Source organism: Nesoenas mayeri, assembly GCF_963082525.1.
Source record: "Nesoenas mayeri genome assembly, chromosome: 3".
Taxonomy (NCBI): domain Eukaryota; kingdom Metazoa; phylum Chordata; class Aves; order Columbiformes; family Columbidae; genus Nesoenas; species Nesoenas mayeri.
In genome coordinates this window covers 26038502-26057465 of record NC_137544.1, presented here as the reverse complement: position 1 = coordinate 26057465, position 18964 = coordinate 26038502, and the positions used below count along the sequence as shown (strand labels likewise).

The window sequence follows — 18964 nt, the reverse complement described above, 5'->3', positions numbered from 1 at the left end:
GAAGGTTGACCACTGTTTTCTTTGTTCTCCTTCCAGCAATCATATTATTTAGCTCAGAGCCTTCTCCCAGTTTTTGGACAGTTGTCCATGTCACTGCAGATATATGTATGGAGTTATGATGCCACCTCCCTGCTGATCCTTGTTTAAAACTGCTCTCCTGAATAATTCTCCCTTGTAACAGATGCACCTACCTTTGTTCAGTTGTCCTCTGTGCCAGAACACCACCTTGTGGAAGAGGAAAGCAGAGCTTCATCTTTGCTTGGTTACAAAGGTTGAAAAGACTTGAACCTCCAGATTCTTCTTCCTTACTTTTGTGTTCTTTCAGTTGTTTTTGAGCAGCTCTGTGTAATATTTGCCAGTGCTATTAGTGCCTGTATGAAGAAGCTGCATGAACTGAAAATCAGACGGGTGAATGAACCTCAGCACCTTTACTGAAATGAACCTCAGTAGTTTACTGGAAGTCCTGAAACAGTGACAGAGCTTTAAAAAGTGTGTTTATTTAATTCGGTTACATTTATGGTTATATGAACAAGATTATACTGCTCTAATTAAGGGTTACCAGGATTTTCTATAACAAACTTGAATTTTCAGCTATTTATAACTCAAGGAAAATGTTTCCATACAGAAATTTGGCATTCATTGTCTCAAGCTGAATGGTATGGTTTTCCTTTCTCTATCAAAAAAAAGAAAAAAGATTTTTTGGCTGCATTCTGTTTTCAGGGAGGCATTTTTTGGTGGTTTTATGTGGTTTTTGTTCTCCCTTGGAAAGGCTTGGTACATGGAAAAAAACAAATTTTCCAGGCTCTTAGTCTTTTATGTCAACTATTTCTGTTCTGATATTTCAAACATTGTACATTAGTAGTCATTACTTTTTAACAGAACCACTATATAATTTACCATGCAGTCAGTTCTAAATACATGCCATAACTACTACCTATACTTCATTACATGAAAATACCTCATACAATAAAAGTTAGTAAATATTTTTTCTGAAATAAAATGCTTTACCTGACATTTTTAGTGTTTAATATAAACACTTATGTAATGTTCATTTTTTAATTATCTTAAGATAAAAAAACTATTTTTCATTTTTTAATTTATTTCTATTTCTATTTAATATTTATTATCTGCAGGCCATTTAGTATCATAACTGAAGGTGTCAGAATTTTCTAAATTTGTCTCATTGTTGGTTCTTCCTTTTACTGAAGGGGATGGTGCACATTTGGAACCCTCCAGTTAGAGTTTGGGGAAGTTGATCTCTCAGTTCAGGAAGCCCAAGTCCTGCCATCCAGGTATTAAACGGAGAAGTGTTTCAACTCTGCATTAAGACTTTAGTCTGTTCTGTGGGTTTAAAGCTTGCCTAATGAATGCAGATTGCATTGAGCCTGGCACAGAACGTGACTGGTAGCACAAGTGACTTGCTCAGCTTTGTTTCAAGTGATGTCCAAATATTCTGCAGGTGTGACACTGGGGTCAGAAGACTTCCCAAGAAAGCAGGGCATCTCTTTTTGCTTCCCAAGAACACTGTCAAGTACGTATCTTCAATTTCTAGGAAGAATGTCCTAACAGTTAGTTACTAAGTATTCATTTGTAGGACAGGTGACCTGAAGGTGAAGAGGTACCTTTGTCCTCCTCTGCTTCAGCTTGGAAGAATGCTGGAGTCTTAGCAGGAAATGGTACATGTACTCATATGGTTTCCGATTTGGTTCTGAGGTTTACCCAGTAATTATGCTCTGAAAAATGCATAAATGGTACACAGAGACCTGAACATAAGTATTCTGCCTCCGTTTTACTTGCTTGTTATCTGAGCTTCAAGAATGCAGCACGAGAGAAATTATTAGTTAAGTTGGAGAGAAGGATGAACAGAACAGGATTTGTGAGATGAATAAGAAGCTGGCTGAGAGAAAAATAAGAGGTAATGTTGAAAGCAGATTTATTAGACCAAAGAGACATTACTGGGGGGAGTTCCTCAGGTCTTTTTTAAAGATATGTTTCTTCTATAGCACTAACATATTTTTTAATCTATTGCTCTTTAATAATCAATTAATATATTAATAACTATTTAAGATATTACTATATTATTGTTTATTAATTAATAGTTAGTAATATATTTTTGTGGTAAAATAAGGTAATCATGTTAGTCCAGATGTTTTTACCAGGAAGTATCAAGGTGGTAAGATCTGCTGATGACAGAAAGACAGGAGATGTTATCACATACCACACTGGATACCACACAGGAGGAACTGAGTGACCTTGAAGACAGGAGCAATCAGTGTACTATAGTTGAAATCAGATGAAATTCAATGCAAAGCAAGACTCTTCTGAACTAAGAACTAAGATGTTTACTCAAAGCTGTTAGTTCATCAGCTCAAAGAATGTAAGGATTTGTCTGCAGTACTGCCTTGAATGTCCACTGCATGGCCCTCGTGAGAATCACCCTGTACACCATTCCCAGTGCTGTCTTCAAGAATACTGAACTGGAGTTGAGACTGACTAGTGGACAGGAAGGCTCTAGAGAAAATCAGGGCATGAGAGACCTGGACTGTGGCTTAGAGAGATTATAGAACTCTAATAAGACAGACGGAGAGTGAAAATCAATACTTGAATGCCTTTTGCAATGTCCATTCCAAACTTCTGTCCCCTACGAAATCCAAGGGCTGCAGACAACACCTGGATGGCTCCGTGAATGGCCACTGCATGTGCTCAAGCTGTGTGAGCTGCTCTGTAAAGACAGGTACAGCTCTTTGGTTTCAGCACGAGTTTGACCACAGTAGGAACTGAATAGGATTTACAAGCTTTGGCCTAGAAATGGAACATTTTTGCCACCAAGGTTATGGACATTTTTCATGCTCTAAATTAAACTTTGGTTCATATAGTCTATTTCAGCCTTTTTTTTTTTTTCTTTTCCCCAGTCACAGCTTTACTTCTAGCACAGCTGTGGCATTTGTCTTGTAACAAGAAGGATCTGATAATCATGAAATAACTCAGATTTATGCCTGTAGTGCTGAAGCAATGCCATATTTGTGAAATAACTTAAAAAAAGAGGAAAAATATGCAGCAGATGTGAAGGTTTTACCTTCACATTTAAGTAGGTTTATACTGTCAGCGAGTGTGGGCTTAGCACAGCCTGACAGAGTTTTAACTTACCAGATGTTCCACATGATCAAATAGATACTATACAGCTGTCTCCCATTCTTTTTACTGGGCTCAGATAAATACACAGTAAATGCTCTGAAATATTTTTTATTGTATTTTGGCTAGTATTGTGGCTGTTGCTGCAGAGAATTCACTTTAATCCACAAGCACCAAGAATGCAGGAAGAAACCAAAGGTGCTGTAGGAGTGCTCATTTTCTGTTACCATGAGGAGAAATTAGTGGCCATTCAGTTGAAACAACCCTGATGCTACTGGCCAGGGAGGGATGAAAAACCGGTTTTTCATCTGGTTATGGATGATGTGAGATTAGTGGCCATAGTTACACAGAGCAGAAGTGACTTCTGGCTGCCCCCCTGGGCAGAGGGTCCCGTCCGTTCCTTCCCAGGGTGTTTAATTCTCCTGGGAGGTGGTGGCTGCAACTGTCCCATAGGTGACTCCCACTAATCCCAGCAAAGGCTTTCAACACTGGAACAGGGACACAGGGCTGGGTTTTCTGTTCAGTGAAATGCAGAAAATAGGGTGTCTCCAGAGCTCGTGGCAAGGCTGCCTGTATCCCTCCTGTCTGCTCCTCTGGGCGTGGGCAGCATGCCCTGGGTTGGCCATTTGTTGTGCTTCTAAAGACAGATTTTGGGGGTCAGTCTCAGCAACTCCTCTGAAGTGTTTCAGGCCTTAAAGGCCCAGGCTATGTTAACTGCCACACCTGTCAACTTGATTCAATAATAGAGCAGCTAAACAATAAAAAAGGAAGTTTCATTTCCCTTCACCTGCTTTTCTGCTCTTATTTCTCCTTTCTCCCCCTCCAAGTCCCCATGCTCTCCTTAGCCCTTTGACCTTAGTGCTGCCTTCCTTCCCTCTTGTTACCATCAGCCTCCTGCCTTTCCAGAGCTGCTCTTACACCTGGAAAAATCTTCTTGTCTACCAAGGGCTTTCCTTGTTCTCCTTTAAATCCTTCTTTAAAACCTTCATCTTCAGTCAGAGGAATTACTTTCATCTTTCATTAATAATGTCTTCAACATTTCTTGACCGCTCTGTTCTTTTCAGATTTACAGCCTAGTCTTGCAGACTTTTACAAAGAAGTAACTGTTCAGTTAAATTGAGAACAGTCAGAAGTTTGGAGGACTGGATTGTTCGCTGGGAAGCTTTTTGAAATGTGAATATTTCTCACTCTGTAAAACACAATGTTCATTTATGGTTTTATGTACATTTTTATAATAAACATTTGTGGCCTCAAAGGAGCAGTGGAACTTGCATCCAGATAACTTCTGCTTTTAGCTTTTATTCCCTAACTCAAGGTGTTGAACATGTTCTCACAGATTTCTGAAGGCCGTGAGCAAACTTAATGTCAACAATATGACTTTATACCCAGTACCATGATCACCTGTGATCTTGGTGACCTTCATTGTTTTGTGTTTCAGTATTGATTTTTATTTCAGGAGTCTCAAGCATCTGGACTGCCTGAGTACATAAAGATTGTAGAAGTTGGGCCAAGGGATGGATTACAAAATGAAAAGGTAATTTTTCGCCTTTTTTTTCTAATGTGTTTTGACATGGATATCTGTGTTATTTTCGTTGTGTAAGATGTGTACATCCTTCTAATCTTGTTTCCTCTGTTTTGTACTACAAATGGATTTATTTCTTTTGATATTAATAACTGTTGTGTATATTAGAATAAAAGTATATTACAATTTAGCCAGATGTTTTTCTTTCTATTTCTTTCTATGCTTGGTTAACTAGCCTTTCTATTATTCAACTACCATTGCTTTTTCTGGAGTTTGCCTTGTCAGTCAAGAACATCCTGTCATGACATAATTGTTAAATGCCACGAAACACCAGCTATCTTCACAATATGTGTTTGTGCTACAAGCACTACTTTGATAGGAATACTACAATAGGTTTTGTCATATATCCCACTGAACAGGAATGGAAAAAAATATTACTCTTTTGATAACACTATTTACCTGAAGGGTTTAAGAAGCGTGGAAGAAGATAGAAAGAGACTACATAAAATCGTGTACGTGTATCAGAACAGTCACCTCTTTCTGCAAACAGGAGAATAAGCTTGCATATATTGTTGTTACTGACTTCAAAGGTGTTAGTAGTATTACCAGAATGGAATTACTCTGCCTCAGCTGGGGAGCTTTTTTTTCTCCCGTTTTTCTCTAGTAGGAGTGTTCTGTGTTATAATTTCCTTTCTTGCTGCTTTGCTAGGTTGGTGTTTGGTTACCAACAATTAGTGAGACCAGATCTATAACCAGTTACATGGAAGTACTTCCTCATTCTTTTGTGGTAGACAAAAAAAGGAGTAGGATCATGTATACTGCCTAGTGCTTTCCTTATGCAGTAGCTTCATACTGTCAGTAAGCAGTATAGTTATGGTGTAATGTATAAGTATAGTTCATTATTAAAATAAAAAGTATTGATTATGTACTGAGCAAACATTTCTAACTGCATGAAATACTTTACTGTAGTATGTCTCCGTGTCCGTAGGTGATAGTCCCAACTGACATCAAAATTGAGTTAATCAACCGGCTTTCCAAAACAGGCCTGCCTGCAATAGAAGTGACCAGTTTTGTTTCATCCAAATGGGTGCCTCAGGTATGTAAAATCATCACAATTCAGAACTCTTTCAATTTAAATGCCATTCGATGCAGTGGAGTTTTACAGTAATATAGCCTGTATAATTGTACAAGAAAAGGAAACAGAGATAATGTTTGTTTGTAAAATCAGATGCTGTTGTCAGACACCATTTATTCAATTTTCAAGTTTAATGCTTTTATTCAGGTCAGCTGAAGTTGGGATAATTATTAAAAAGTGGTCAAAACTGAAGAAAAGCTGGCAAGCTGTGCAGAAAGCTGGTTTGATTCCTAAGTCATCAGCAGAAAGAGCAGGTTGCTCCTGAAGGGAAGGTGAACTAGAAGGTGAGCTTGATAACAAGGGGAGCAGAGTTTGTAGTCTTGTTGACCAAAGGGCAGTCCAATAGCCCATGAGAGCAGAGGGTAACCTGGGCAACCAAGAGCAGTCATACTCAGGGGAGTCTGCAGTGATGTGGCAGGTCCCAGGTTAAGTCAGGAATTCAAGTCTGGGAGATATAGTCAGGATCCAGTCAGTAAGGTCCATGGCCAAGCACCAGCTTGACTTCTTCTGTCCAGCTGCACCATTTTTCAGTCAGGGAGGAAGCATGAGAGTATCTCAGCTTCAAAGTTGCTGTGAATCAACTTCTGCTGTGACGTTGAGTGAAAAGGGAGAGTAGGCAATGTTAGGACTTCTTTACAGAGCTGATTTGGGGTGGCTGTGCTGATCCACTTTCCAGCTTTTATTAGTGAGCTCCAAGGCTGATTGGGGCTTCTCAGGTTTCTGTCTTCTTATCAATGAACTGGCTGTGAGTGCAAGCACCTGAACACTTAGGAGAGGAGCACTCCAGGCCCTGATCAACAGAGATGCTAGGAGTACAGTTTGCCATGATTACTACTTAGGGTGTGAGAAATCTTAAATATTGTCATTGCTCTCCAAACATAAATAATTTAGCAGGTGATTCCAAATTTGCCCCTTACAGCACAAGAGTAGGAATTTGTATGTGTGTGTATGTGCAAGGGACAGCAGTAAATAGGAAGTAAGAGAACTAGTCACGGGATGCTGAATAGGGATAAGAGGTGTGGGGATGATGGATCAACAACATGAGTAAAGGGCAACTGGGATACAGGATACTGAGTGTAGAAATAATGATGAAGATTTGAGAATGAAGCTGGTGAAATGTCTAAAGAGGAGCATTTGAGGGAACTGGGGCTGTTTAGCCTGGAGTAAAAGAGGCTGAGGGGAGACCTTATCGCTGTCTACAACTACCTGAATGGAGGTTGTAGCCAAGTGGGTGTTGGTCTCTTCTGTAAAGCAGCAAGTGATAGGAAAAGAGGAAATGGCCTCAAGTTGCACCAGAGGAGGTGTAGATTGGATATTAGCAAAAATTTCTTCATGGAAAGGGTTGTCAGGCATTGGAACAGGCTGCCCAGGGAAGTGGTGGAGTCACCATACCTGGAGGGATTTGGAAGATGTGTAGTTGAGGTTCTTAGGGCCATAGTTTAGTGGTGTTAGGTTAATAATTCGACCCAATGATCTTAAAGGTCTTTTCCAACCAAAATGATTCTATGATTCTATATGAAGTAGTCAGGATGCAAAGTACTGAGTTTGAGTATCCAGATGAACAGCAGTGGAGCTGATTTCTGGGGAATGGAGGAGACTTATTGTGGAAGTCTCCCAATTCAGAGACCTATAATCAGGGCAGAAAAACCTACATGCACAGGGCTAGTGCAAACTGGGTAAACATCTCAGGAGTGCTCCCTAGCACCAAGCAGGGGGAGCAGACTCCCCCAGATCTGGGGGTTGTGTGGACTGTCATGGAAACTTGACTGTTCCCTGAAGCCAAACACCATTTTTGAATGTCTGCTGCACTTGGTACATTTCTGTGTATCTATTCACCATACAGTCCTCCTTTTCCAAACACTAACATAAAAACAGAAACACACATACAAATAAACACAGGCTTACATGTTGAAAGTTTCTAGTAAAGGAGAGATGTTGCAGATTCTGTCCTGATGTTGAGTTTGCTCACAAAGGGGCAGTGACTTTTTGCAGTTAATAATGCAGAGAAAATTCTTTACAATCACTGTTAAAGTTGTACTGTGGAATGGAGGCAAAGAAAGTATTAGTGCATTTGATTTTTCTCTTTATTTATGTAAACATTCAGTTTTAAGTAAAGAATTGGGATAGTAACACATCATTAATATAATTTAATGTTGTTCCTGCCTCTTTTATACTCTTCTGAGAACTAACAGTCATTGATGTAAAAATGAATGGTAGCATACCCTTCTTTTTTTCTTTTTAACGAAATAAAATTTCATTTTCCACATTTGGAAGTGTGTTTGGAAGATCTAAATTTGGGACTTTCATATGTGTAGTAGTGGTCAGGCACATTAGTTATTTTGCAGATCTAGCACTCTATCAGCAGCCATATTCAGTTTTGATGAATTGTAATAATTTGCTCATTATTTTTCCAATATTAATTTTTACATTGGGTACAATTCAGCAGAAATCCTAGTCTTTCTGAAGTCAGCACCAAAACTACATTGGCATTAGGAGTGCCAGGTTTTCATGTGGGATTTAACACTGCAAGTTCAGACTGAGTCCTGAAATATACTATGTAGCTCCTGTTTGTACAAACATTATTATTTCCAGCAAGTAAGGAAATACTCTTCTATATAATTTAAACTCATTTTTAAGAAATTATGCACTTATTTGCACAGAACCATTTTAGTACTTATATGTTTAATAAGGACCACACAAGTTATTTACAAAGTAAAACACGGAATTAGTTCATTTGAGAAAATACTTCCATTTTTTAACATTGTTTTTTTCACATCTTCTGTCAAAATATATATAAAATTTGTCTATTTTAAACTGAGAATGCATCCTGGGCCTGGACTGTATTCCAGGCTTTCCTGTGAGAATAATGTAGTATGATCACACTTTTTCTTATTCATGAGTTAGCAGAACAAATTTAACAGCACTCTGAGGGACTCCTTTGATTTATTTCAGTGTTTGTGGGATCACCAGGGAAGGTCTAAAGGAAGGATAACGAGAAAGGGGAAGAGAACAGCGAGAATGCAGAATTTCTTTGGTGTCAATGCAGGGGCAATGATATTGTGTCCATTAAAAGTGACTAAGCTAAGTTTTTCGAAATGCCATTAAACTTTGACAGTAACAGCAACAGAGAATAATGTAGGTTTTTAAACATTAGAAGGAAAAGTCTACAGCAAAGGTGGATTTCTTCCTTTCTTGTTTAGTTATTTCCTTTTCCTGTAATCCATTAGGGATACCAAATTTAGCACAAGTTTCTCAGTTTTGAAGAAAATGAACAATCCTTTCTTATCTTAAATTCATGTCTTCATGTCTGAATACTTTATTTTAATGGCTTAAGTTGTTTTTTTTTTTTTTTTTTTTTTACTTATAAGATAAGATTGTGTTGTTTTGATAAGGAGTGCAGTCTTGACTTTGCCTTTTCTTTAGTCCTTTCTCTTTTCATAGGTCATGGGAATAGAATTCACAGTTATGTTTAGATCACTCATTCACTTATTTCTTTTTTTAGTATTTTAAAGCTCTTTTATGGTTTCCCATCCACTGTTTTTTTTGGCAGAGATTTTTTTACTGAAAAAGCTGTAAGAGAAAGTTCCACAGTAGTGAGGTGCCATATAAAACAGGATCCCACACCTATAACCTAAACAGCCCAAAATTATAAATACCTACCATTAGAAAGCTTACTTTTAAAGAAATTTGGAAAAGAAATATTTTATTACAATTTAAACTCTCACAGCATGCAGTATGTGTTAAAATGGGATTTTACTTACAGGAAAAATAGTAACGAGACAAATGTAATACATATAATATTGTTTGGATCTTGCAGCTTTATACTGGTTTAAAAGGTGTCATTTTGATTTTCTGGTATATTTTAAGTCAGGATATAATTTCAATGAATGGAATTAGTTCCGCATTTGCTGTTTAATTAATCATATAATTTCAAATATTCGTCCTTGCCCTGAGAAGTGTAGATACTATTTATATTAAGTTAGGGTTCTTAAGAAACCAAGGCGTTACCAAATGGGTTTTTGTGAGGTTATCAGGTATGTTAGGTGGTCACGTTGATTTAATTTATGTAGAAGCAATTTGAAAAATTTGCTTTGTGCCATCACATGTTTTCTGGTAAGAAATGAGTTTGGTCTGGCTATAAGACACTTTTCACACCATGTATCCACTTCCTTACAGGTACATAGTTGGTTTACATTTGAGGAGGCATACATGCATTTTTCTGATATTTTTAATCCATTCATTTTTGTAGTAGGAAACCAGTAACAGGAAGATTCCAGGTTGCCAGTAGTATTGTCACTTAATTATCTGGTATAATTTAATATCAGGTATTTAGAATTATGATACTGCAAAGCTATCAATAAAGTATCTGTTGAAAATAAGGCGTAGTGAAAGCTTTATAGTTCATATATCTTTTCATACGCTACTCCATAGATGACCTATTATCAGTGTAGAAAGGATCAGAAATCCAATTGAATATCGTTTGCTTGGAAGATTTGCTTTTGTGAGACCTGATTTAAAAACCATTTAAAATACAATACTCATTTTTTTAAACTCAAAGTCTGTAAGACATGAAATATGAGGAGTATGTTTTAGTAACTGTATTGTTTTCAGGCATGCACACCATTAAAAACCAAATTCATTTTTCCTCCACTTCTTTCAAGCAAATATGCTTGTCTCAATAATCTAGAGGTTATTACGTGACTAAGTCTTTGATTCATCTTCTTGATTAGTACATGGGGTATATTTAATCTTGAGTGAGAAAAGTGTAAAAATATCCTGGAAAGGCAGAGTTTCTTTTGTGAGGGGAGACTACAGAAAACAAATGCTTGAATAAAGTTATGGTCTTTGACCTTTGCTGTACTAAAATACTATTTTCTTCTTTTGGAAGAAAATTCTAAGTACATTAAAATGTTACATTATGCAGAGAACTGGATTTTGCTGTTTGTTTAAGGATAGACTTGTGATTAGTCTTTTCAAATATGCTGATTACAGTGTGGAGTAATGCAGATTCATTTATGCTTAAGATTGTGAAGTCACATTTATCAGAATGCTGAAGTTTTCGAGATTTGGATGGTTTTAAAATGTCAGTTATTCTGTTAATTCTACTTATTGAGACCACCGAATTAAGTTTAAAGTTGCAATAACAGTTGATGATCAGTATGATCACAATTTTATCAATTTGTGATACAAATTATGTTTTTACAGATACACACAAAACTAAACACCATACAAATCTCAGCCCCAATTCTATATTCATATAGAACTGGAAAGCTTGCTACTCAAATACTCAAAAGTGAAGAAATAAAAGAAAAGAGTGTTTGTACAACATCAGTTCAACCCCTTTGTTGTTCTGCTTTTTATAGGAACTGTGTCCCTAATGAAGGCAAAACCATAGTCTAAGCTAGTTCCTGCTTAGCTATATAAAATCAGAAAATAACTGCTGATCAATACAAATTATTCATATATTTTAGATGGCAGATCACAAAGAAGTAATGAGGGGCATTGAGTGGCATCCTGGAGTCCAATATCCTGTTCTCACGCCTAATCTTCGAGGTTTTCATTCTGCTGTAAGTGCCTTCAGAGAAGATGTCCACAATTACCTCTTTCATGTTTCACACTCTTTCAGTACAGTACCACAAATTATTTAACATCATATAACCTACTCTGTTAGAACTAGGATAGTTTTTTAAATTAAAAACTTTCAGTTGTCATTGTGAAAAATGGGCAAATTCACAGAGTGATGTTAAGCTCTATATAGTCATAGTTTAATGGAAGTATTAATCAAACAGTCTTGGCAAGTACCTGTAAATGATGCTTGTGTATAAAGACAGTTCGTTCACGTTTGACTTGTGAGCCCTAGAAGAGTTTCTGAAGAGTGCCTTCTTATTGGAAAGTAGAGAAGAAGAATGGGGAAAGAGTCATTTAAATGAAAATGCTTTGTAACAACATATTAGATTTCTTAAATTCTGCATTTCATGTTGGTAGAGTTTGAAAGTTTAAATTGTTTCTGTTCATGCAAAATAAATATTCAAAATTATAGACCTGAAATGTCTGGAAGTGTAAAAGTGGAGCAGTTCAGTCTTCTTAAAACATACACACTGAAAGTCAAATCTTTACATTTTTTTGTTTTCTGAAAGAATTTCATACTTCTGTTCTTTTGTCTTGATATAGGACAAGCCTTATATGGACATTTGTGCTGTAGTCTATCATTCCGTTTCTATATTGCATATGAAATCTGTGAAAACAGAATCCTGTACATAGGCGAGTTAACTATCAATAGTCAGATGTATACTGCCACAAGTTTCTCTGCAAGGTAGCTTGTACGAGTTGAATTAAATCTGCTGTATCTCTATACTGTATTTAGTGATATAATGAAAGGAAAACAATGCAAAAATAATTGTAGGTGATTGCTGAGTTCTTGCTTGCTGCTATTTTTTTTTTCTTCCCTCTATTTGAAAGGTTATTTGTTCCTATAAGGGTTGCTGAAGCATAGACATCATCCTGCAGAAGCACAGAGTAAAGGGAAAAGCTCCATTCTTTTTCATAGAACATGGATATTATTCTTATTGGAGAGTGAGAATTAATTAATTACCTATTCTCCCAAGCTTAAATTTTTCTTCTCCTATCATTTGGCTTTCAGCATTCTAGTTTGCCTCATGTTGTTTGATTCACTGAATACTGAGGTACTGAGGACAAGCTCAGACTAATTGCCCCTTCAGTGAAGCCACCACATTAATACATTTTCTAGACTGGTATTTGCACTGAGACTTTTTCTCAGCGGACTCTCACATACACGTTTTCCATATTATCTGTACTGACTGTGACACCGAGACCAATGGAGCCCTTGATGCTAGAGCTGTTGGTTATTGTTGCTGCTCTAGGCACATGCAGACACAGAGCTTTCCTAAAGCAGGAGAGTGACTCCCTGGCGTTCATGAGGAACAGGCTTTGTACAGAGGATGGATGTTTCAGAGCTGTTATATGATCTTTTCTGTTTCTGGAAAATGAATATAAGTATCAATCATTGTTATTTTCATAATTGCTTCGTATGATTTCTTACATCTTAATGCCTTTATCATATATTACTTTAAAAATCTGAAGAAAAGAAAGGAAATACACAATAATGAATGAAGTTTGACTCAGTGCGTTTTTATGCAATAGATTAAAAAAAAAAAAGGAATGAAACTTCTATTTTAGATGTGGATTATAGTCTTACAATGTACTTTAATATTCTAAAATGTCATACAGAATTAAATGTTCACTCTAAAATTTTAATGTAGTGTTATGATTCTGTTTTATTGAAATGTGTTTTTCAGATTGCAGCAGGGGCTACAGAAGTCTCAGTATTTGGTGCAGCTTCTGAATCTTTTAGCAAAATGAATATTAATTGTTCAATTGAAGAAAGCATAGAAAAATTTGAAGAAGTCGCTAAATCTGCAAGGAATATGAATATTCCAGTGCGTGGGTAAATATAAAATTTCTTAAGTAATACAGAATAATTGGAGTTACTATTACAGGAGTTATTTTGTACCAGTAGAAAACTATAGTTCAAATTTGTTACATTTTAGATGAAATAATAATCTTTATTGTGGTGTGGGGTTTTGTTTGTTTGTTTGTTTGCTTGTTTTAAGATTGAATATATTTAGTAATTTTGCTCTATGTTTTCTAACTGCTAATGGTAACTAGTTTTCTCTGGAAGTGGAAAAAGAAATGAGCTGTGTGTATAAACGTATCAATTTTATTATACAAATACAGAATAAAATTTATTTTGTGCTACTGAGAACTCATAACACTGTTGCTTGCACCTTAAAAATACTGCATACTTTTATTTTATTGTAGTATTCATAATATATAACTTCATACGTGGTAGAATCATGGTATAGAAGTGATAGAACAAATATACTTCTAAGAAAAACCATATTCTCGATTTTAGTTATGCTGAAAATTCCAGGCATTTAAGTGTTTAGAGTCTCCAGTGCATGAAACTGGCATTGTCCAGTATTTATCTTTCTCTAGAGTAACTTCTTTTAAACTTGAAATAATCTTAAATGGTAGGCTTTCAACAGCCTTTGTTTTTCATATCCGCTTTCTTTTCCATTACACCAGAGCTACTTATCTAAGCTTATTTGTGAAGGTCCTTGTGAATGCAAAGATACAAAGAGAAGGGTATCAAGAACCACGTAATGAAGCAAACAGAAAAAGCAGCAATACAGAGATGAAGAGAAATGAGATAAATAGAAATGTGTAGGAAGCACTGAGACAGAATGATTGCTCAAAAATAATTTTTATAAAAGGATTGTTTAATGTCCATCTACCTCAGTACTTTCTTTTAAGCTCCAGTGTACTGTCTTCTGTTGAGTAGAGTTCTGAGGACCAGAAAAACAGTAGGAGGAGCATGAACACAGAAATGCAAAATTCAGAAGGACTTTTTTAAAGTGGTAGGTCTCAGCAGTTGAACAAAGCTCTTAAAGGTGGACTTTAAACTTTAAATCAGTTAACAAGTGGAAAAATGCCCATAAAGAAGAAACATCAGTTTTGAATGGCAAATCCAGGAAGTAAATAAATCTGTTTACAACATTTCAGCTGCTTATGAGGGGGAAGATTATGGAAGCAGACCATCATTTCCAACTTAATTCTAGAAGACTAAACCATAATTTCCTCTGGTACTAACACCCAACAAAAGCCTGCACTATTACAGGGAATTCATTAGGACTTCAGTGGAAGTAGTTCATTAGTTCCCAAACACTGCAGTACATTTAGAAGACTTGAGGAGTTTTACATTGAATTGAATCACAGAATCCGAGAATGTCAGGGATTGGAAGGGACCTCAAAAGATCATCTAGTCCAATCCCCCTGCCAGAGCAGGAACACCTAGATGAGGTCACACAGGAACATGTCCAGGTTTGAATGTCTCCAGAGAAGGAGACTCCACAACCCCCTGGGCAGCCTGTTCCAGTGCTCCGTCACCCTCACTGAGAAGTTTCGATTAGTCTCTTCTCCCAGGCAGTAAGCAATAGGACAAGGGGGCATGGGCTTAAACTCTGCCACGGGAAATTTAGGCTGGATATTAGAAAGAAATTCTTTACAGAGAGAGTGGTGAGGCATTGGAATGGCCTGCCCAGGGAGGTGGTGGACTTGCCATCCCTGGAGGTTTTTAAACTGAGATTGGACATGGCACTTAGTGCCATGATCTAGTAAACAGACTAGAGTTGGACCAAGGGTTGGACTTGATGATCTCTGAGGTCTTTTCCAACCCAGTCGATTCTGTGTGATTCTGTGTGATTCTAAATTTAAGCGGAACCTCTTATGTTCCAGCTTGATCCCATTACCCCTTGTCCTATCATTGTTTGCCACCAAGAAGAGCCTGGCTTCATCCTCATGGCACTCACCTTTTATATACTTATAGACATTAATAAGGTCCCCCCTTAGCCTCTTCTTCTCCAAACTAAAGAGACCCAGCTCCCTCAGCCTTTCTTCATAAGGGAGATGCTCCACTCCCTTAATCATCTTCGTGGCTCTGCGCTGGACTCTCTCCAGCAGTTCCCTGTCCTTCTGGAACTAAGGGGCTCAGAACTGGACACAATATTCCAGGTGTGGTCTCACCAGGGCATAGTAGAGGGGAAGGAGAACCTCTCTCGACCTACTAACCACCCCCCTTCTAATACACCCCAGGATGCCATTGGCCTTCCTGGCCACAAGGGCACAGTGCTGGCTCATGGTCATCCTGCTGTTCACCAGGACCCCCAGGTCCCTTTCCCCTACACTGCTCTCTAATAGGTCATTCCCCAACCTATACTGGAACCTGGGGTTATTCCTACCCAGATGCAGGACTCTACACTTGCCCTTGTTATATTTCATTAAATTTTTCCCTGCCCAGCTCTCCAGCCTGTCCAGGTCTCACTGGATGGCAGCACAGCCTTCTGGCATGTCAGCTACTCCTCCCATCTTGGTGTCATCAGCAAACTTGCTGATAGTACACTCTGTTCCCTCATCCAAGTCATTGATGAATATATTGAATAATACCAGCCCCAATAGTAACTCTTGAGGCACTCCACTAGATACAGGCCTCCAACTGGACTCCGCCTCATTGACCACGACTCTCTGGCTTCTTTTCTTCAGCCAGTTCGCAGTCCACCTCACTACCTGATCATCCAAACCACACTTCTTCAGTTTAGCTATGAGGATGCTGTGGGAGACTGTGTTGAATGCTTTACTGAAGTCAAGGTAGACCACATCTACAGCTCTGCCATCATCTATCTACCTCGTTATTGTAGTTGTCTCCATAAAAGGCAATGAGGTTGATCAAGCACAACTTCTTCTTGGTGAAGCCATGTTGACTGCCCCTAATGACCCTCTTATCCTTGATATGCCTTGAGGCGGCACCAAGGATAAGTTGTTCCATCACTTTCCCAGGGATGGAGGTGAGGCTGACTGATCTGTAGTTACCCAGGTCCTCCTCCTTGCCCTTTTTGAAAACTGGAGTGACATTTGCTTTCCTCCAGTCCTCAGGCACCTCTCCCATTTCCCAAGACTTGGCAAAGATGATGGAGAGCGGTCCAGCAATGACCTCAGCCAGCTCCCTCAACACCTGTGGGTGCATCCCATCTGGACCCATGGATTTATGGATGTCCAGATTGCCTAATTGCTTCCTAACCCAGTCCTCATCAACCAAGGCAGACTCCTCCATTGTCCTGACTTCCCTCTGGGGCCTCAGGGGTAAGAGGTTCCTCAGGACAGCTTCTGGCAGAGTAGACAGAGACAAAGGCAGCATTCAGTAACTCTGCCTTCTCTGTATCTTCTGTCACCAGGGCACCCACCTTGTTCATCAGTGGGCCTACATGGCCTCTGGTGTTAGTTTTATCTGCCATGTATTTGAAAATCTCTTTCTGTTGTCCTTGACCCCTCTCACCAGGTTTAATTCTAAGAAGGCCTTAGCTTTCCTAGTTGCCTCCCTACATCCTCTGACAACAGCCTGATATTCTCCCCAGGTGCCCAGCCCCTCCTTCCATGATCTATAAACTCTCCTCTTCCACCTGAGCTTACCCAGCAGTTCCCTGTTTAACCACGCAGGTCTCCTGGCTCCCTCCCTTGACTTCCTACGTGTCGGGATGCTCTGATCTTGAGCTTGGTAGAAGCAGTCCCTGAACACTAACCAACTATCTTGGGCCCCTTTACCTTCAAGCAGCCTTGCCCATGGGATTTCCCCTAGCAATTGTTTGAAAAGGCCAAAGTTTGCCCTGCTGAAGTCCAGGGTTGCAATTCTGCTTGCTATTCTGTTCCTGCCACACGAGATGCTGAGTTCCACCATTTCATGGTTGCTGCAACTCTCAACCTTTACTGCTTCAGCCAGACCCTCCTTGTTAGTGAGGATGAGGTCCAGCAGTGCACCTCTTCTAGTCGGCTCATCCACCATTTGCATCAGAAAGTTATCATCAAGGCACTGGAGGAACCTCCTGGACTGTGGCTGCCCGAGTAGTCCTTCCAGCAAACATCAGGGAAGTTAAAATCCCCCACAACAACCAGGGCCTGTGACTGTGAGGCTGCTCTCAGCTGCCTGTAGAGGCCTCATCAACTTCCTCACCCTGATCTGGTGGCCTGTAACAGACACCCACAACAGTATCACCCCTGCCAGCCTGCCCCTTAATTCTCACCCTTAGACTCTCAGCTCGCTCCTCATCCGTGCCTGGACAGTACTCAACACATTGTAGTTGCTCTCTCATGTAAAGAGCAACTCCACCACCACGCCTGGCTGGCCAGTCTTTTCTGAACAGGACATAGCCATCCATGACCACATTTCGGTCATGTGAGCTGTTCCACCATGTCTCTGTAATTGCCACCAGATCATAATCTCCTGCCCGAACACAGGTTTCTAACTCCTCCTACTTATTCCCCATACTGCGTGCATTGGTGTACAGGCATTTCTGAGAGCGAGCTGAGCACACTGACTTCACCCTAGGGGTATGGGAGGCCTCCCAGTCTTCATCAATTCTAGAGTGCTCGCCCACTGATGCAAGCCCAGCTACAACCGCATCCCCCTTCATATCTAGTTTAAAGCTCTCCAAATGAGCCCTGCTAATTCCTGTCCCAGCATCCTTTTGCGCCAGCTAGATAAACCTTTCCCAGGTATCACTGTCCGCACAGGTGTCTTATAAAACCAGCTGTTATCAAAGAATCCAATTATATAAATGAATGATAAAAACACAGTGCTTTTCTTCCTTAGTCAAAACTGGTGTGGAAAAGGGGATCAGAAATTAAAACTTAAACAGAGATTTCATAGAAACATTGAGTACAGTCAAGGTGACTTTTTCCTGGAAATAAAACAATAAAAAAGGAAGTAGCTATCAAAGCCTGAGATTTATGATCTTGTATTTTGCTGATACTAAAGAAGTGGCTTTTAGTGACAGATAAAATAAATGCCATTTTTGTATCCCAGTTCCATGCAAAATTCTCTAAATGCTGAGGCAGTCAAGGTGTTGTGGCAAGTTGTTCTTTATGCTTTATATCCAGATCTGTAAGTATCACATAGACAGTCAAGCAGGGGCAGAAACTGATGGTTTCTGAAATTGAAATTTGGGAGTTTCTGTTAAATGACCTGAAACACAGCATTTGGAAACAAAAAGATGGGATGTTACATGATTCATCAGTTGATATTCAGTATTTAGAATTGATGCTCTTGGTTTGACTGGTTGCTGTTTAATTTCAATGAGAACATTAGTTTCAGGTTTTATTTTGTTGTGTGGCTTCTATTTACTGAAAATAGTTATATCTTGTTTACAGCAATTGTAATCTGAGGCAAAGCCAAGCATGACCACACAACAAGTCTGAGCTTATAATCCTAAATGTGCCTGTAGTTATCAGAGGGAAGTAGGGAGCCTTCAGGTTATGATTTATCATATTGCTTTTTAAAGCAACCTGCCTTAGGATAAGATGAATGACTCTCCATATGATCCATCCTTTTGGCTGCAAAGGAGCTTTGGTCCTATCCTATGTTAGTCATCCTATAGATGGCCTATCTAGGGCATAGGCTGCAGATGATTATCTTTGATTTCAGAAGTTAGAACAGATGAATTACATCCTACCTGTGTGCAGGCTAAGGATTAGCACCTTGTAGTTTATGTAAGTTACCATAGATATAAGAAATATTAATAGGTTTTGTGCTGCAAGGTAACACGCAA

At 38.8% G+C, this 18964-nt stretch overlaps 1 protein-coding gene across 1 annotated transcript in view; it reads left to right on the top strand.

Moving 5' to 3' along the window:
• HMGCLL1 (3-hydroxy-3-methylglutaryl-CoA lyase like 1) overlaps positions 1-18964 on the top strand; it is a gene marked incomplete at both ends in the record, with an annotated part of 82316 nt that overhangs the window by 20313 nt on the left and 43039 nt on the right. The window contains 4 exons of the mRNA XM_080342549.1: positions 4589-4666; positions 5643-5750; positions 11261-11356; positions 13106-13254. Of these exons, the coding sequence (XP_080198675.1) occupies positions 4589-4666; positions 5643-5750; positions 11261-11356; positions 13106-13254 (431 nt within the window). The remainder of the gene's footprint in view (positions 1-4588; positions 4667-5642; positions 5751-11260; positions 11357-13105; positions 13255-18964) is intronic.